At 34.8% G+C, this 21821-nt stretch overlaps 1 protein-coding gene and 1 long non-coding RNA gene across 2 annotated transcripts in view; one reads left to right on the top strand and one right to left on the bottom strand.

Moving 5' to 3' along the window:
• Nucleotides 1–15234, top strand: part of LOC134790094 (leucine-rich repeats and immunoglobulin-like domains protein 1) — an 85508-nt gene extending 70274 nt beyond the window's left edge. Inside the window, exons 8-9 of the mRNA XM_063760867.1 lie at nucleotides 9047–9143; nucleotides 14741–15234. Of these exons, the coding sequence (XP_063616937.1) occupies nucleotides 9047–9143; nucleotides 14741–14847 (204 nt within the window). The 3' untranslated portion in view covers nucleotides 14848–15234. The remainder of the gene's footprint in view (nucleotides 1–9046; nucleotides 9144–14740) is intronic.
• Nucleotides 1–21821, bottom strand: part of LOC134790208 (uncharacterized) — a 488662-nt gene that overhangs the window by 390688 nt on the left and 76153 nt on the right. The window lies entirely within an intron of this gene.

Raw genomic sequence — 21821 nt, forward strand, 5'->3', positions numbered from 1 at the left:
ATAGAACAAGATTTATTTCGACGTAAACAATATAAAATTTATGGAGGAGACAGTAGGGAGTTACATAAAAAATATAGATATATATTCATACGCCATAATTACATAGAAGTTTGACGTTTAAAATAACACTTGCACTGCGTGGACTCTCAAAATCTCTGGAGACTATTCTTGGTCTAACTCTAGGAATCTACCGCAGTACTTTCTACCTTATGAATCGTCTTATTTATAATTTATAAGTAGGAGTTTCCTTCGTAATTCACTTCGGATGCTTCAACTAATTCAAATCATAATCTCTTATTATACAAATTGAATATAATAGAGATATTGACGAATTTATGTGTCTTTGTAAGTTCAACTGGACTCTGTATTAATGTTAAATCCCGTTAAGTAAGATTAATGTCAGCAGTGCACCACTGCAAACTTCGAGCAACACGGAAGGGAGGCGGCATTCGCACTATTTCCCCTCTGCCGAGGTACAAGATTAGCGCGTCAATCTAATCTAGCGCGGGTAATAAAACTAGTTGCACTTGGATTTTTCACTAGACCGAGTCCAGACGCGCGCGTGAACACTGCTGCACAAAAATGCCTGTTTTCTCGGTTTTTTGTTATAAAAAGAGGTCGGGGACATAAAATTTACAAAAAGAAAGTGTTACATTTCACATGTAATATTGTTTTTTACATATCATACGTTTAATTACATTCAAACACAATTATTATATTTTAGTCTCATGTAATTGTTGGATTTATCGATTTTGCTCGCTCAGTACAAATTGCGGATCGGTCGAGCAACAAATCCGACTTCTCATCTCTCAGAATACAATAACATACTTCAACGAAAATGTGTCAGTGTGCGTGTTGTGACACTTGTCACTCGTCCGTACACAAAAAGAGATCGAGGTTTGCAAGATTTGTCTTTGACGTGTGTCATTTTCTATGTATTTGTGTCGTCATTACAGATTGGATTTTGTATGTAAGTGTGTGAGAAGTGCGACTGTGTGCACCTTTCCCCCCGCGAAAAATGGCAGAAAGATTTGTACGGTGAGATATCGCTTGGGCCCCTCCCTTCCGATGTGTCGGAAGCCGGTGTTGCTCGAAGACTGCAAAGCTAAATGAATATGCGGCAAAAATAAAAAAGGCCACTTTAGTATTTTTTTAAAAGAGGTTTATATGAGTAACATACAAGTTATTTATTTAAAATTTTATTTTATTTTATTTTTATTTTCTTATTTTCTTTATTGGGGAAAAAAACAGACGTAGGCAGATATATAATACAAAAGAGGACATAGATTTATACATTAGTAGGTGCAACCTACATCCTGAGACAATTCCCACTATGATTTATTATTTATTTTAAGGTTAGTTTTAAATATTTTTAGATTTAGTTTTTAAGTTTTGTAGGTTAGTTATTTAATTATGTTTTTTTTTTCCTAGTTATGTACCTAGTTAAGTTTGTAGCTACAGATTATATTTTAATGATGTATTGTCAGTTATTCGTTATAATTCAATAGGTAAATTTAATGACGGGGCACCAAAACCTTGTTTCTTGTTTAGTTTTGAAGCGGCAAGCTAAAGCGCCCGTTTCAATAATGATTTCAGTAATTTCAATAACTTCCGATTTTATGACGTCACAGCAACTATATACCTTTCGCGCTTATCATCTCGTATTTGTGTTTAGGGCATCATACTGAATGCACTGATACCAAATATACCCATTTCAGAGACGACATTAGCGAAAATCGATTACTGGGACTTTTCGTGAACAGGCTGGACCTCTATAAAGTAAATTCAGACTGACACATTCAGTCGAGATTTTTAACATTTCAGGGTGCCTAGTCGAGGTGACAATCGTATGCGCTACTACAACGAAATGGTTTGTAACTCTCTATCACTCTTCCTAGTGCGACAGTGACAGTTGCGTTTCGTTCACTAAGGAGCGTATACGATTGGCATTTTGGCTAAGTACTTAGCTACATGAGGTTGCCTAATAACATCGTTATTTTAATAAACATCGTTAATACATTTTAGTGAGTCATTAAATCGCTTCTAAACGGTTTTCAATTATCCGTTAATACATTCGACCCTCGTCCATTGACTGCTTATTAACTTTATGACGTTGATAATGAATTTTTGATTATCCTATTAGCTTTAATTGGAAAATGAATTTGGATAAAATGAATCTAATCACTAGCGTATTCAAAATGATTTCAATTTAGCTACATATAAATATTGAAAATATTGTGTTATTTAATTTTTATTCCGCTTATATTACTTACCTGGAAAAATCTCGTGATTAATTCTGCGAAATTATAAAAACGTATTATATTTAGTATGCACTTCCGTGCGGTGTACGTATAAATATCAATATGTGACGCAGTGTGCCTAAATTACGTATTTTTAAATACTGGTTATAAGTGCTTTCCCCGATTTCTATATTTTCATATTATTTACACCCAATTATTACTTTAAAACGTAACATCATTTACCGCTCACCACTTACGCTAAATGCTAGCTACCTTACCTACCCAATTAAACGAAATTCGATTATCTACATACGCGATTTACGCACACAATGACGTGATGCGTTCAAACAAAGCTTTAAATGATTAAGTTGTTCATGGGTAACAGTTGTTGAATTACATTTGCCTGAATGCATTCGGAAACAATTTCCGAACCTTGAAGAAAAAAGTTAACATGCTTTTGAGATGCGACATTGGTTTGCGTGCCAAAGTACAGTCAGCAGCAGAAGTTGCTGAGCGGGCGAGGTGTTCAAAATTACCTTGACACGCTCTTATTCTCTTAACAATGAACTCGCGTCAAGATCGTTATGAACACCTGGACCGCTTACCAACTTCTGCTGCTGACTGTACCAGTGTTTTTGTTATTATTTAGATGTATAGTTTAGAATAAAGTTTTGGTTATATTCCGACATTTCCTAGACTTAATGAATAGCACATTATTTACAGACAAGTTTGGCAATTATAAAGTCATCTGTAACGTAACGCATTAAAATTCTAGAAGAAAAAAACAGCGTCGGTAATACTTATAAGTATTTAAAGTTGGTCAAGCAGATCTTGTCAGTAGCAAAAGGCGGCAAATTGGAAAAATCTAGGCGCGAAGGGATATCGTCTCATAGAAAATTTGAATTTCGCGCCTTTTTCTACTGACAAGATTTGCTTGACCATCTTTATTTCTTTAATCAGCCCGTTTACAAACTGGCAATTCGTAAGAAGGACTGGCAAGTAGTTATTTTTTAAGTATCTTAATTAAAATCAAAAACCTTTCCTACTATTTTACGGCTCCCAAAATTGTACCAGAGTAAATATGAGTAGCTTTTAGTGCACTAGAAGCCTTTGAATCTACTTTTAGTGTAAAAGTTATGTGTCATACCTAGGTAACAGCTAATTAGCTCCCATTTACCGGACCGGTTTATGCGAGTTTCGTTTCAGCTCTTGAGTGAATAATACTGTAACCATAGCTCAGCGAAGTAAAGGTACATTCACAAACACTGCATCAAGTAAAGTAGTTCAGTGCTATTATTAAACTAAATATTATTATTTAGTGTTCTTTAAAAAAAATGATTCCAAGAATTTGAAATTGAAATTTATTACGTTGTCATCGCAGAATCTTCAAAGTTGTTGAATAAATACAAAACAGCTGACTTGTATACAGAAAGTAATATTCTGACAAGAGATTTGCGAGACATTGTAGCAGCAATATTTATTGAACAAATAGATTATGGGATGCTGCATCATTAAAGCGCTTTCAATTGCTCATAGCGCTCTTTTGCAAGTTTCAGAGGAAGAGTACTTAAATATTTTTACAAGTTCATCATTGTACATTTGTGAGATAAAGTTCATCAGTTTCAATGTGAACTCTATAAAAAAGCAATTCTAAATGAAAACCGGAGTTTTCCAGCAGTGGCTTCTTTTTTTATGAGCAAGTTAATTAATACAAGTAATATCAGTAATATTTTTATGAACATTAATGAATTGGCCGTAAACGTGACGTCATGATGGCGCTCCACCCCGTTTCGCTCTACTTGGTTATGTAAATAAGTTTTATGCCATTTTCACATGTATCGCACCAAATAGCACACAGTAGTGCTATGATGCAAGCTAGAGCTTCAATAAGTGTAATAGATTACACTTGAACATGATAGGGTCAACATGAATAACCTCAACTGGCAAGCGTGCAATTGCTATCGTCTTCTTAACATGTTGCGTGTTGTTCTTGTAAATGTAAACTATAATATCACTAGAAAAATGATCGGGACATACATTTTATTGTATGCTTAACTCAGTCGCGTTTTTTCTGGAGATATCGCAAAGTTAAGAGAATAAAAAGCTAATATTTGAACTGCACCCGTAAGGGGTTACAGTTTTTGAAATATAGGTTTATCCTCGTAAGTCCCCGTGTACTTGTACAAGTACAAGTTAAATTCGAGTTTTGAACTCATATAGAAATAAAACAAAGTTCCAAATTCAAAAGCGCCAAAATTGCCCTGGGTCTTACAAGGATAATGTGTATGTACCACAATCGTAACTTTTGATGCTTTTTCTACAGAAGTAACCTTTATCTAAAATGTGTAAAACCCGATTGTCACTCGACAAGCGCAAAGCATTATAAAATTTTGCACAGCAGAGGCCTGTTGTTTAAGCAACTCCTAACATAGATGCTGTCATAAAAGCAAGTCGGGTTGCCTCTTGTGCCTGTGAATGGGTCCTTAGAATAGGTAGTAGCGGGTGTCACGAGCTAAATTACGAGTATCACTTGTTAAGAGCCGGCACTAACCGCTAATGCTAGGAAACCTTAGAGGCGTGGATTGAGTGCCTTCATAAATTTGCAAGAAACACTTTTTAAATATAAATAGACTAGATTTACACGTTGAACACCCTTGAAACATCCGTAAAAATAAATAAAGGTGTCTTAATATTTTTAATGCGAAATAGTGTTTAAGCATTTTTAGGGTTCCGTAGCCAAAACGGCAATAGTTCTAGAAACGATATGGATTAGATGTGTCAGTGTTAAAAGTGACGTTTTTGTTTGAAGAAACGTCACATTTGACACTGACATATCTAATCCATATAGAATAGAATAGAATAGAATAGAATAGAATAGAATAGAATAGAATAGAATAGAATAGAATAGATTTATTCGTAAGCACAAACAATCGGAACAGTACATAGTATAAAAGAAAACACAAAATAAGATTAAAGTGCCACGAAATGGCCCCATCTCAGCATGTTGCTGGTGGCTTCCAGCGCTGATCTTCCGATGAGACCATCAAGTGAGAAGAATCACGGAAGGTAACAGACAAGAAGAAAAAAGACAGAAATAACATACAGTAAACAGTTAGTTAAATAAGAAAAAAGTTACACAGCAAGAAGATACAACATAACGACTTTTTACAATTAAGATTAATTAATACAAAAACAAGCATCGTGCTCTAAATCGCTGTATCGATCCGGTCCGACCATATCTATTATATCGTTTCTAGATCTATTAATTGACGTATCTTAAAGTTCGAATCGGTTCAATAGAGTTAGGGCCAACTTTCTGTAAGCAAACACAAACATTTAACTTTCAGAACATCCATCTAATATCTTCGATAAATATTTGCTTTGTGCAAACTGGGATAATGGAATTTGTACAGTATATTTTATAATTGAATAATGCCAATCTTTCTATAGTCGATCTTTGCTGAAAATCGTTATCATTCCGACGTTATTTTGGAGTTTTCTTCAGATCAGCATTTTTCTGAAAGCTGGTTCTTAGCTTTACTGATTTCTACGAGAGTTAGTTGAATTCACATTATACGGGCTAGTGTTTCTTCCCCATTAAATCCACGGTTTATCGTGACCTTTAGCTGATTTTGTGGGAAGGACGAGCTACAATATTATTCATACTAGTCACCATTCAAAATGTTACCCGTCTACTAATGCTTGAGGCTGCCTACTCTCTGGGTTATATCAGAATTGGATATTACAGGAAAATTTGGTTGAACTCTTAAAATACTTAAAAGGAAAAGGTAATAATGTATCAATGTTTCTGCTGTATCGCACGAAGAACAATTCACACTCATCTCATTCCCAAAAAAATACCCGACTAAAACGTATTCTTGTTTTTCCGGCGCTATCGGCCCCATTATCATTAAGCATTAAGGTGAGAGAATCCGCAATTACATTATAGAAACACTCACCGTTAGTATTTTGGACCTTACGGTGTCGGACTTAAGGAAAATATTTTTCAGGCACTTGAGTGGTTATACCTTTTATAAGACAACACAATTAGGTCTGCATGCTTTCATAGTCAGATGGAAACAACAATTTGTAAGATACTTTCCGTGTGATAACCATAAGTTGCCTTTTCGGTAGAGTGCCTTTTGAAGAGCGTAGTCGATAAATGATAAGTTGATGACACATTAGGATAATTTATATTACAGTGTGAATTATTTATATAAATAGTATTAAATATCCCTTACATACCTATATCATCATCATCATCATCTCAGCCATAAGACGTCCACTGCTGAACATAGGCCTCCCCTTGGACCTCCATACGTACCGGTTGGAAGCGACCCGCATCCAGCGTATACCTATATATATGGGTTCAATTCAATTCGACAATACGTAATATCTCATGTTATGTTATGTTGTTAATACGAATGGTGAGTGTTTCCATAATTTAATTACGGTCGAATAATCTAAGTGCACATACTGTCCAGGTTTTATTAAATTTATACATGTATTGAATGTCAAAGCCTCGAAATTTTAAATACAGTGAAACCTGGATAAGTGGGATCTCAAGGGACGAGCAAATTTGTCTCACTTAAAGAGGTATTCACTTACACAGGGTCTCAGTTAGCCAGGTATAGATAAATTTCTGCCTAATTTATAGAGTGTTTCATTAATAGAGGTGAAAAAAGAGGTTATTTTAGTTATAGAGGTGGTAAATAAGGTATTTTGTCAACATTATGTATGAATTGTAATCATCAACAATAAATAAAGGTAAAATAATCCTTGTCCTTAAATAGTTTTTTAAGTCTGTTCAAATTTTTACTCGAATTAACTTTAAATTCTTCTACTTCTACAAAGGATGGATTTTGTTAAATTTAATTTAAAACGGACTTCATTGCGTCTTAGAAACGTCTTAATAAATTTTTTGTTTTTTGTTTCGATAGATTTAAGTACGTACTCAAACTAACTAAATAAAACTTGAAGAATGCGGAATTTTCGGTTAGACTAAAGTATTCTTGGTCTTCAATAAAGTCCAAGTTAGAGGTCATAGATTGACGTTATCTCAGATACAGAGGTCAATTCCTATGACATTCTAAAAAAAACAATGACACAAATGTAATTTTTCAAATATAGTATCAGTAAAAGAGGTAAAATACACTCTCTGTCTCAGTAATATAGGCAAAGTTGACTATAAAATCGAAACAACTAATCTCAGTTATAGAGCTCTTTTTTTTCTTACTAACAGAAGTAATTCAGCGCCAAAGTGCCGGGACCGCACCATGAGTCCCAGCTATAGAGGTTTCCCACTTATCCAGGTCCCACTTAACCAAGTTTCACTGTAATACATTATACGAAAAACGTGTTCATCCCTTTTTACTTCAAATAGATACAGTTAATAATTTCATTAAAATTAATATTCTAGCCGCACCATAATAACATGTTCAGATAATCAGCAAAACATTCCTAGACGCTTAAAAAACGCAAATATAGGGGTTGTTAAATAAACACAGACTTACTCAAATAGGAATGTGTTTACAATGTTCGCCTTTGTTGCTTTATTATAAAAAGATTTTTGTTTTACTCATATATTATCACATTCATTTTATTATGTTTCATAATTACATACCTACAATAGTAGAAAAGCAGGTCACATGAAGATCGTGTAACTTTTTATCTAAAAAAATAGGTACTTATTTATACGCATAACTGATGGTTAATTGAAACATCTAATTATTAATTTGACACAAAGCACAAGACCACTTTTACTCTATAATAATTTGCTTTCTCGCTTTATTTCAGCTCTTTACCAGTAAAACCCTGTTCTTTTACCTGTATTCTGTAAATTACTGTAATGTATTTGCCTCGCATTAAGTGGGCACTTAAATATGCTACGTGTGGTGGTAATGTATATGGAACTTTCGAAAGTACACGTGAAAATGATACCATAGAGTTAGAAGACGGTTTTCAGGATATAATAAAATAAACTCATTTCAATATGCGAAGCTTTACAACGTAGGTCATTATCTTTCAAGTTTCTTTATTATTATATTGGCGATTTCAGAAACTTACTGCTTACTGTCATTGAAGCCATTGAACTATAGTTATTAATTACGAAGTACATACTCGTATTATACCGAACCGGCATAGAGAACCAGTATTTTGCGCCATGATTTGTTGTCGGCCGACAACAAGCTATGGAAGGCTATAGAAGCGGAGCGTGAATCTCGCGACCTAAACGCGTATGTGCAATTAATTTCACGGCGCTTACGACGATTTGGTTGCGTGGTTCACGCCCTGATTGTTTGGTATAGCGTCTCTATATGAAGTTATAATAATAACTCAATGATTGAAGCCAATAAAAATTTACATCTGAAAGAAAAATCTTAGGATTGCGTTGACCCTTATTAAAATTTCAGTTACGACATTTCCATGGAACTTAAGAATTCTCATTTCTGCCTTTTTAAGTGACAAAATGTAGCTCCGTCGCTCTTTTATTTACTACACCGCCGAATAATGGTTCCCAAAAAAAAGCTAGCGATAGACCTTCGCTACTTTGTGCTTCATCATGTGTCTCATGTTTTTTTGTGCTACCATCTCAACGACTAAAGAAAAGAACTGTTTATATGACTGAGACTGACAATCAATCTGTACTAGGAATAAAGCCTAAAACTTTATTTTGAGTGGTATCATCATTGAGTACTTAGGTCCATAATGTACCTTACAAAGTTTAGCCTTATTTTTGCTTTATTTTGACAAATATATTTAACTTAACTTTAACTACCGTTACTTATTATATGCTTTATTCCCAGGTAGCAAGGTTGAAAGTCGACGACGCTGGCAACTACACCTGCTCGCTACATTCCCCCCTTCGAATGAAAGCAGTTGCTAGAGTACATGTTCTACAAGGTACGTAATATATTTTATCTGTACTTCTGTGCGTAGGTACTGCTTAGACAGTAAGATATGTAGCGCAGATACATCTTAGTGGCAGAACTTTTTGTATAATCTCTAGGAATAAAATAAACTCATGGTAAATCCGCACTAATATAAGTAAATTATAAATGCGAAAGTAACTGTCTACCTGTCTGTCTGTCTATTGTACCTCTTCACGCTCAAACCGCCGAACCAATCTGACTATCCAGTTTAAAAAAATGATTTGTTGAATAAAAAGCCTTCAAAGCTGGCAGTTCTGGATTTAAATATTTAGCAATCTTATAAATTTGATATCTCTATGCCCTACAATTTTGAAATTTACTTTAGCATCTAGCATGTGTTGCGCGAAGTGTGCAGTGCACTTAGTCCTCGAATCATTCTGTAACATTAACAAAAGATTTAAAACGTTTATTACCAGTACTATATACAGGGTGTCCCATAAGTGACACGTCACAGTGACACTGGAGGTAGACCAGGCCAAGAGGACCCAAACCAACTTAACATGACCCCAGTAAAAGTGGCACGGTTTTCGAGTTATTGCCAAATTAAGGTTTTTCATGAATTTTGACCGTTTTAGACATTGTTAGTGCTAGTGTGCACTCGGAAAGGTCTCGAAGTTAATTTTTGTAACATGCAAAAAAAAGTACGGGTTTAATCTTGAATTAAATTCACGGCGAAACATTAATTTCGACTTTGACCACATGAAAAACCTGTCGTGAAAAAAAATTACTAGAAAAGTAATGAGCAAATAACGTCAAGCTATTGAGCATGTTATGCAGATTCAAAAATGTTATGACACATGTACCTTCCTGTAATAAAATAGGAATTATTATCATCTTTCGAAAGCCTCATAAAAATTAATTTAATACTAGAAAATCAGCAACCCGTTGCTAGGTACTTAGTAAAATTAGCGATTTATGTTAAGATATCTAATTCTGTACTTCTTGTAATTGAAGAACTACAGACCCATTACGCTTCTGAGCCATGTCTATAAGCTGTTTTCAAAGGTCATCACGAACCGTCTCGAACACAGACTTGATGACTTCCAGCCTCCCGAACAAGCCGGTTTCCGAAAAGGCTATAGTACCATAGACCACATCCATACGCTGCGGCAAGTTATACAGAAGACCGAAGAGTATAACTTGCCATTATGCTTAGCGTTTGTGGACTATGAGAAAGCCTTCGATTCGGTGGCAACATGGGCGGTGCTTGAGTCTCTTCAGCGATGCCATATTGACTATCGGTACATCGAAGTGTTGAAGTGTTTGTATAGTAACGCCACCATGTCGGTCCGAGTACAGGAGCAGAGCACGAGGGCGATTCCATTGCGAAGAGGCGTAAGGCAGGGAGACGTTATCTCTCCGAAACTGTTTACTGCCGTAATGGAAGACGCCTTCAAGCTCCTGGAATGGGAAGGACTTGGCATCAACATCAACGGCGAATACATCACTCACCTTCGGTTTGCCGACGATATCGTAGTCATGGCAAAGTCGATGGAGGAACTCAGCATGATGCTCGATGACCTCAACCGAGTTTCACAACGGGTGGGCTTGAAAATGAACATGGACAAGACGAAACTTATGTCAAATGCCAATGTTGTGCCCATCCCAGTCTCTATTGGGAACTCGGTACTCGAAGTTGTTGACTCGTACATCTACCTAGGACAAGTAGTCCAATTAGGTAGGTCCAACTTCGAGAAAGAGGTCAACCGCCGAATCCAACTCGGTTGGGCAGCGTTCGGGAAACTACGTAATGTCTTTTCGTCCGACATACCTCAGTGCCTCAAGACGAAAGTCTTTAATCAATGTGTGTTACCAGTGATGACTTACGGCTCCGAAACGTGGTCTTTCACTATCGGCCTCATCTCAAAACTCAAAGTCGCTCAACGAGCTATGGAGAGGGCTATGCTCGGAGTTTCTCTACGTGATCGAATCAGAAATGAGGAGATCCGTAGACGAACTAAAGTCACCGACATAGCCCACCGGATTAGCAAGCTGAAGTGGCAATGGGCAGGCCACATTGCACGCAGAGAAGATGGCCGATGGGGTCGAAAAGTGCTCGAGTGGAGACCACGGACTAGCAAGCGCAGCGTAGGACGTCCACCCACAAGATGGACAGACGATCTTGTTAACGTCGCCGGAAGACGCTGGATGCGGGTCGCTTCCAACCGGCACGTATGGAGGTCCAAGGGGGAGGCCTATGTTCAGCAGTGGACGTCTTATGGCTGAGATGATGATGATGATGATGATGATCTAATTCTGTATACAGAAATAAAAAAACGCCTATTCAGTATTTGCCGAATGCCTAAAAGAAAGAGATGGAAAATTATTATTTCCCTTTTTAAGGATATCATTGAGTTGATAAAGGTTCAAAGAAAATAAAATACTGCAGGTTGAAGTTTAATCAATTTATTAAAGTAATTTTATTTTACAATAGGTGCTTGAATTGTTTTTCCCCGGCTCGTATGCACGCTTGGCACCGTCTTCTCAAACTTCAAGTTAATTTTCTTAAATAAATTTTGGATAATGTTTCGTGCTGCCTCGAACATACGCCGCCGTAGTTCCTCTTGGGACCTTATTGGCTTGGAGACAACTTTATCTTTTAAGCATTTTAACAAGCCCCAATGAAAAAATATCTAATGAGTTTAGGTCCGGGTAACGCGGCGGCCATGCCACTGGTCCCAATCGGCTGATCCATCTGGGAATTTCTGTGTGAGGTGGTCGCGGACATCGTGAGCTTAGTGTGCTGGGATCTTGCTGTGGTTCCAGCTCCAAGAAGATGGATCGCCCGACCAGTGGCATGGCCTAACGTTCCCCGGACCTAAACCCATTAGATTTTTTTTATTGGGGATACTTACAAGATAATTTTTACTCCAAGCCAATAACGTCCCAAGAGTAACTACGGCGGCATGTTCGAGGCAGCACGAAACATATCCGAAATTTATTTAAGAAAATTAACTTGAAGTTTTTGAAGATATGGTGCCAAGCGTGCATACGAGCCGGGGAAAAATAATTCGAGCACCTATCGTAAAATAAAATTACTTTAATAAATTGATTAAACTTCAACCTGCAGTATTTTATTTTCTTTGAACCTTTATCACTCAATGATATCCTTTAAAAGGGAGATAACAATTTTCCATCTCTTTGTTTTAGGCATTCGGCAAATACTGAATAGGCGTTTTTTTATTTCTGTATCCAGAATTAGATATCTTAACATAAATCGTTATTTTTACTAAGTAGCAACGGATTGCTGATTTCCTAGTTTTAACTTATTTTTTATGAGGCTTTCGAAAGATGATAATAATTCCTATTTTATTACAGTAAGCTACATGTGTCATACCATTTTTGAATCTGCATAACACGCTCAATAGTTTGACGTTATTTGCTCATTACTTTTCTAGTAATTTTTTTTCACGACAGGTGGTCAAAGTCTAAATTAATGTTTCGCCGTGAATTTAATTCAAGATTAAACCCGTACTTTTTTGCATTTTACATTGTTTATCGATAAAATACCTATTCTGTTATCTTAATTAACTATTAATGATGCCGTACACATAAAAAAATTAACTTCGAGGGCTTTCCGACTGCACACTGGCACTAACAATGTTAAAAACGGTCAAGATTCATGAAAAACCTTAATTTAGCAATAACTCGAAAACCGTGCCACTTTTACTGGGGTCATGTTAAGTTGGTTTGGGTCCTCTTGGCCTGGTCTATCTCCAGTGTCACTGTGACGTGTCACTTATGGGACACCCTGTATATCTACCCATATTTTTCGTTATAGTCACAGGTTGAGTTGAGATTTATATGTTTACAAACAGACAGACGAATGGACAGGCAAACAGCGCAAGCTTAGTATCTTAAAAAAAGGTTAAAAAAGTAGTCTCAAGGCTTTTCTTACATTTCTCAGTAAAAAAAATGGGTCGATTTTGTAGTTAACCAAGCCGCTATTATTAAAATCTAATACTAACGTGCTTGCTATAAAAAGTGATATTCGATACCGATCCTTTATTAGGTTCTAAGAAGCCTGACTAAGAATTAAGCCAGCATTAACACTAAGCTACAGTTACTGCAACACCGTTAAACGCCGGGATCCTAGACACTTTAGACAGTTTTAAGGCAGATAAAGCCCTGTTAAAGCGCGAGCTTAGTGCCTATCTCAAACGCTGAAAAGTGAAGTTTAAGTCTGCTTTTCCTGTTTTTGGCAGAGGTTAATGTTAGCTTATAGCGATAGATACGTCTCATCATACAACCACGACCAGTCGACCACTCTGTCAAGAGTGAACGACTGAGGAGGAGGAGGAATGTTAGCTTTATTATGGTTGTTTAAGGTAACAATAACAGGGTCCCATTATATTTTATTTTATAAAGACATAACTGGAAATGAAAATTACTTATATATGGGCCTTCCATTTTAATTAAAAAGTTTTTTTTATTGTGTAAAGGAAACAGTTTTCAGTAATTTAAGACGGTAAGGGCAAAATACAGTGACACGATACAATGTCGTGATGCGGTTTCGTGATGTGAAAATCTAGGACGTGCAATGTATAAAATCACAACATGACGTTACGACGTCATGTTGTGATTTTATACATTGCACGTCACGCCACGGTACGCCGTGGCGTGATACTAATTTTAAAGAAATCATTACATATGTACTTATGTTGACTTATCACGATACTTCCTCTCAAAGTGCGTTTTGTTAAACGTTATGTTCTGTTTTTTATTAACTATACAGCAACAATACACTCATTATTTGGGCAGTCGTGTAAAAACGAATATAACCATTTACACCTCAACAATGTCAAATTAAGTATACTATAGGTTATAGTAGCAAACAATAGCGTAACAGTGCTTTTGTGTTATTGTAGCACGACATATCGCAAAACCACGTTTAGGGATTAAATTCATTCAATATTATAACTTATACGTATTTGGTTTTGCTTGACAACTATTAGATGTCAAATGATAAAACTACACTCTGTAACTCTAGGTACTTAAATAAAAGTAAACAAATAATTTGTACATTTTCGGGTAGTTATAACATTTATTGATTAACCAACCAAATACAAAACCACCTGGATCTGTTTACTGAACGACCTGACTTTAACCTACATTATTTGATCATGTAATGTTTTCATCTACCCTCAATTGGCTTAAGAAGCCCTTTGAGGGTGGATTTCTTATTACTTACTCCATTAAATTTACCTAAATGGTAAAAAATAAGTCAGTAATGGTATGGTAAGATCTCTGTCATAGGTAAGTACATACCTAAATAGGTTAATGACAGATATTTCATGCTATGAACGTAATATGCGATATAATATAAATAAACAAAAGCTTAGGTGATAAAATTCCCATATACTGTATTTGGTATGAATGTTTACAAAGTTAACAGTTTTGAATGATTCACAGTTAGATTCACTAGATGACTAGACTTATATCGACCGGGATATGAATCGTGATATCCTTTACACGCTCGCAACAACTCGAAAACAATACAAAACGTAATCACGGTTCATATCTCGGTCGATATAAGTCTAGTGTTTACAAAGTTGTTTTCTCTCACAGGTTCCAGCTTGGCCGAGCTACAAAGCGGCGTGAAGACTAAATCCAGCTACACGAGCCTATTATTATCGATGCTGCTTGTACTTGTCATGCGCTACGAAGACAGGTGACCTACTTGGACAGCTTAGTTCGCTAGTGATCGGTTCTGTGTTTTAAAATCATTCGAGTTGACATGTTATTACAATATTGTACGACGGTGCGTTTTAGTTTTAATGTAGTAATTTGAGAATATATTATTCTGTTCAAAATTTGTATCAAATTTAACTTGAGTACAGTCATGAGGCTGGGAATTGAAAACATAAATCTTACTCTGCGACCGTGACCTTTCTTAGCCGCTAAACTTCGTAACGCTTACTTAAATTATTCAAACAGGTTCTTGAAACTTGAATCTTGCGATGATTTGGAGCGAGCTAAATTATAGTCCTCGAATTCATGTTCTTGTAAAAATAAAAATAAAATTGTGTTGCAAGATTTGTGGAAACGTTTAGAAAAATATGTTCAAATGAGTTTCATGAGGTTTCACGGTTTAATAAGTCTACAGAAAACGCAACATAAGGTTTTTAATTAACCAGATAACTTCAGTTACTTACCTATATATTTATTCTACGGCAAAATTATTCGCACATCTTGCTGCTTACTTCATCATCAAAACATATAATTTCCTTTAAATGATTAAAAAATGCTAGTTTTGTAGAATTTTAAAAGGAATTTGAGCCGAATATTACGAAATAATGAAAGTAAAACTTTATATAAACTATATGTTTTTGATTGTCATTGTAATTATTTTTATTGATTCTCTTATACTCATTTAATACTCATTGCTTTTCAAGCAAAAAATAACATTTCTAGAAATATAAACTACTTATTTAAGATTATGTTATTCTTTTGACTTCATGAATGATGAAATAAACTGTTAAATATTTCATTCTTTGTCTTTTGAAGATCTTATTTAAGTCAGCGTTTGTGAAAGTGAATGTATGAAGATCTTAAAATGGAGCAGAAATACCGTCCGAGGGTCTTGTATATTAAACAGTAAGGACCATTAGTGAGAGTGTACATAATGTACAGTATCAAATATTACACAAATATACATACAAGTATAAATATTCGTAAAGTAGCCGACGTTACGATTTCATTTCATAAAGATAAATCTCAAGACGCAAAATAAAATGGTTAATATTTTAAATATAAAGCACTTTCCTTTTCTTTTATGTACGAAATGACTAAGCCGCACGATAATTAAATTTAAAAATAAGTTCATAATATTAATAATGTTCGTAACGTCGATATAAATCTATCCGTATTTTTTTTTGAAGTAGTGTACTCTGCCTGTTGTTCATAGTGTTAAACATATCATAGATACCTACGTACCTATTAAAATATCTTGACTTCATATCATTCAATGCACTCTATAATAATAAATGTAAACTTATTAATTTTCTAAAGAAATTTATAAGCATATCTTTATACTGTCTAAACGATTCATTTATCTAAACTGGGCTATTATTTGTTAAAATTGATTTTACAGCACATTTATTATAAATATCATAACCATGCCAAAGAATATTTATAAGAAATTTTAACATAGTGGAACAAATATATAACATTAAAATGTATACTGACTCCTGTCACATTGCACATCACTTGTAAATAAGTAAAATTTAATTTTGAACTTAAATCATATTACTAAGATCGTTTTCATCTACATAAACAGCTATAACATCGGGAGTTGCAGGCATTTATAGCCTACGATGACTGCTTAACATCAGGCGGGCCGTATGCTTGTGTGTACGTGGTATAAAAAATATGACCATAAATACAGGTTTATGCATTTTAGCTATTAATTAAAAAATTAACTAGATTGGTAACTATGTAGGTAAAATGATATTTTGTGTTTTTAAATCTTACAGCGTCCCCTTATAGAGTCTGTTCGGAAAGAGAAGACGCATAGAATGTACTCGGTTCTCATACATTCCACGACTCTCCTCTTTCCGCACAGACTACAAAACAACCAAAACGTCAAAATCATTATTATTGTATCACATCAATAAACATGATACCAGCAAGGCTAATATGGTCGCCTTTTTCTAACAAGTATGAAAGTGCGAAAGTGACGCATGACATGATAAGTGATACAAATGCGACCATGATATCCGTCCAGAAAATGGATATTTTTATCTTATCGACAACAAACGTTCAACCATAATCATAAATCGGCACAACTTTGGAAAAAACTCGTACTATCTATGTATGTATGGGACGCCTACAGAGTTACTGCCTTTCAACTTTGAGTAGCATTGTGAGATACGAGATTTTTTCAAAGTACCTACCTATAATAGTGCCGAAATTTTATATGAAATTCAACAACAGTAGAAGTTGGACATTTTAAAATTATAAAGAACTATACCAATTTTTTTGGAACTGTATGAAATATTAGATGAAAACGATCCCTTTATTAATCGCACGGAACAAAGTTTTATCGTCTATTTTTACTAACACATTCATACGTTATACAGTTTATACAATGATTATGTATTTACTTAGTACATAGTACTGAAGTCCATATTGTGGTAACTGTTAGTATACAATACATATTTATTGCCTAATGGCATTGAAATTGTTTTTGTGTTAACTCTTATTCTATTCTATATGTGTATATTTATCAGTCTTCAAAGTCGAAATTATAATAATATTCATATTATGTATTGTAAACAAAGTTTATATAAATAATATGGATCGGTGCTTTGGTTGACTGTTGATTTAGCATAAATAGTGAATAAAATTATAATTGTTAGACGTATTATATTGTAATAATGATAAGATTTTTATAATAAATGTGTAAGCACTAAATACTGGATTTTAATTTTTCAATATATCAATATACACATATAATACTAAGGACTAGCACTGACAACATTTCCAGCATATCCTGATGATGCCTTGTAGAGAGACTAAACACGTGGTGAGTATTACTTATACTTTTGGAGGTGATTGGTTTATTTATTTTCGCGGTGGGAGGTGTTAATGAATTGCATGCAAATGTACGCAAGTAAATATAACGGGTTAGCACTTTTTAAATAAAAACGCAAATTAACAAACCAATAATATAAGTTTAATTAATGAATAATGGTTTTCCGCTAAATAATGCTTGATTTTATTAATTTATCAATAAATTTCTAATTCAATAATCTGTACGAGTATGTATACCACTCATATTGAATTGTTTCATATGAAAAAGCACCGCCGTTTTTATTAGAGTTCAGTATGTACGTACCTACACCTACTCGGAGAATATTCATGACTATCGTACAATATTACCAAAAATGTATTAATAATATCTCAAGTTCAAAGAAAATATATAATTACTACTTATTATTTGTACCAAGTGGCCGAACGCCGTCTGGACGCGCTAGGTACCGCTGGAGAGAGGAAGTGCAGAAAGACCTTAGCGAACTCGGCGCCGTCGACTGGACAGAAACGGCTTTGGACAGAGCTGAGTAGCATGGCGGTCTTTAGTGCCGGAGGCCAAGATCCACTTCGGGTCGTTGCGCCACAGCAGTAAGTAGTAAGTAAGTATAATTATATATTACTAGATGTAAAAAGTGTAAATGGCGCTATAGGGCTTCGTACATCAAAATGGTATCTCAGGTTATTTAAAGGCAACATTTGCCGATTCAGTTCCCACTAAATACATGGCACCGTACAGCGCCATCTTTAGCTGTCAAACTCGCGGCACGACTGTTCTTTGACTTTACAAATGTTATACAATCAATGACTATTTTCTATTTCTAAACCTCCGTTTGCTCCTCCGTTCACTTGCCTGTTGCTAACTGTAGGTACTTAATACGTATTAGAGTATTTTTCATATTGTATAATGTATTTCTATACTTAACCAATATTGACCAAATTGACCTCTTATTTGAAAACCTTTATAATATATTGGGAAAATAGATTTTAGCGTTAAATATTACTCAAATATCAAAGAGTATACGTTGGTTTGATATTTAAATAATTAAATATACTACGCCACTATTCGGGTTGCCTTTACATCAAAGGCAAACACTTTATTTAAATGGGTAAAATAATATTCCTAACAGAATAACAATTTCAATTTCCTCGAAAGTTTATTTTATTTAAATGCTTATTTCAAACGTCTAGGCAATGTGAACTCTATTTTTATCAAAGAAAACTGTAGCCAATTAAACAGTAAAATAAGTAAGTTTGTAAGTAGGTTAGAAGGTTTATTTGATTTGCATAAAATCAAAAATTCAAGCTAAAAATCTCAATTAAGTACCTTTCCAGGGCTCGGAACCGGTATTTTACTAAAACCCCGAAATAGCCCAATATTTTGCATTATTTCACGCTCTTTAGGTAGGACTGAATCATGTATTTAGGTAACAACTTTGTATTATCAGATTGTCCCATTAAAAATGAAATAATAAACTAAAGAACGGAAAAGAACTATATAATACCGGTATTTTTGTATGGACCAAATACCGGTTTCCGACCCCTGCCTATTTCAATTGCGTAACAGTAGCCTACGAGTAGAAATAAAGTGAGGCTTACAAGATAAATATTAGATTGACGCATTCAGATTTGATTCAGATCAACCAGACTCGAATTAGAATTACAAATGAGTCTTATCTTTTGTTTGATAGTGCTGAGCAAGCTTGCAAGACTATTTTAAATAAGTAAACATAAACACAAAGCGTTTACACGACTGCGTTTATTACATTCAAATTCACTGTTTTGCTGTTCTTCTAAATGTTCTAGCCCTTTTTTGGGGCACGTTACAAATTTATATAGTCTTATAGTTTACTTACTGAGTAAAATGGCTACGATATTCGGATAGACAGACGGGCATGACAAAAGTACAAGAGTTATTATAGAAACTGAACACTTAAACGTTTTTAATATTCGTTAACGCCGACATGCTCAATCTTATTTTTGTCATCGTCTTAAAACCGTAACTTTACGAAATTAAAACATCCAATATGAAGTGAGAATTCATTTGAATGCTCTTCACAAAATTTTTTTTAACTCGCTGACACGTTATTTCTATTTTTGCTGACTTTTAAAATCACATCACATCATCACCATCATCATCTGACTGGAGTTTTCCTCTCATCTAATCGAAGGTTAGCTGGAAGAGATCCCTTATAGGGATAAGTTCGCCTTTGTACTTCCATTACTGTAATTTATTTTTGTAAACCTGTGTTGTGTACAATAAAGTGATTACTACTACTACTACTACATCATCTGGACAGTTTAACGTGCAATTTAAAATGTTTAGTGTGTAACCATCTTATCTCATTGGCCGATTGATTGTAAAATACCTATAGGTACTCTTATACCTAGTTACTTTGAATATAGAATTTAAATTTAAATAACATGAAAACGATATGAGGTTGAGAGAGAAGTAGCTACATAAAGCCACTTCGCCGACGAAATATCCACGTAGCAAACGTAATATGAGCATGTGTAAATACGAGAAGGGGTGCGATATCTTCACATGTGAATGATAATTTACTGAAAAAAAATGTGCTGCAAAACATTTGATTTCAATTTAAGCAATTGCATTCAGTCAGCGCGTGTCAGATATGAAAATCTATAATAGGCGGTAAAGAGCTCGAGAGAGTAGTTTAATGAGTTTTTCGGAACTTATGTACGAAATATTATTTGATATTTATCATTCGATTTTTGGTGAAGGAAAACATCATGAAGAAACTGGACTAATTCCGATAAGGCCTAGTTTAACCCTCTGGGTTGGAAGAGGGCAGATGCTTCCGTAAAAACTAGTGCCTACGCCAATTCTTGGGATTAGTTGTCAAGCGGACCCCAGGCTTCCACGCGCCGTGGCAAAAATGGGATAACGCGAGGAAGAAGACAGAATTTGAACGTATCAATTTGAAGAAACGATTTATATTCCATGACAAATCATCGCACAATTAATAAATTATTCACATCCTCGCACCCATCCGCATATTCATTTCTCGCCGCTAAAACAGAACAATTAAATTTGAAACTGACTGTTACATTTCAATTCAGAAAAGATTTATAGCCATCGTCAGTTTCAACGCTTCCCCTTTGTTCGTTCCGGCAGAAAACAAGCGTTTTATTAAACGACTTATTTGAAATTCAGATGCTCTGCCGAATTGCTTGGACTTAATTAAAGCGATTGCAATAAAAACTGCGTATTGAGACGGTTGAGAGTATCTTATACACAAAGTAATCGTTCATTTTACACCATTGCCCGTGTTTTATCTTGAGGAGAATGCAGTTTGACAATAAATCCGACATTTCTTATATTCGTTAAATTGTTAATATAATTAAGATAAATGTTTATAAAAATATTTATTAAATATAATGTGGCTTTCCACCAGAGAACCCTTTTGCTTCATGTCCATAAGGAGCATTTGATAGCCTGATAAAATGGTATTATACCCTTCTCTGATGGAAATTTGAAATGATCATTATTTACATTTATTCAACGTCACATAAAATACTGTTTTTAACCCCATTTACCTGAAAAGATACCTATTCAATCTGCCATTATAACCAAATTGCAATTATTTCAAGATTCAGTAACAAAACTCCGCAAAACCATATCTAAATCCTTCTTAAGTAATGGCGGATCGCGGAACAAACACCGCGGAATCCTTTGAGTGACAGGGTGTTAAGGAATGAGGAAATAGGTACAAACGGTTATGCGTTTAGTTTACTCTATAAGGCAATTTCCATTTGATTACAATCATCAGTACACCTACCACTAGTTTGGCACGGACATAAACGCTAGCGTGAACGTAACGTACTTTTTATGTATCTCGCTCGTACTGGCATATTAGTGAGATAAAGGTCTCATTAAATGCGCGAATGGGTAAGGTTTATGGTAAGGTTATTCTCAGAAATGTACTCGAATTCAAAATGCATAATTTTAAAGTAAATAAAATTGAAATACTATATTTCACAACATGTGTAACCGGTTGTTTAAATATACCTAACATAAAATTAGCAAATAAGTATCATTAAAAATGTTAATGCCGGGTAAAATAGAGCCGATTTTACGCCTGAAACAGTCAGAATT

The sequence above is a fragment of the Cydia splendana genome, chromosome 1 (assembly GCF_910591565.1).
Source record: "Cydia splendana chromosome 1, ilCydSple1.2, whole genome shotgun sequence".
In the NCBI taxonomy this organism is placed as follows: Eukaryota; Metazoa; Arthropoda; class Insecta; order Lepidoptera; family Tortricidae; genus Cydia; species Cydia splendana.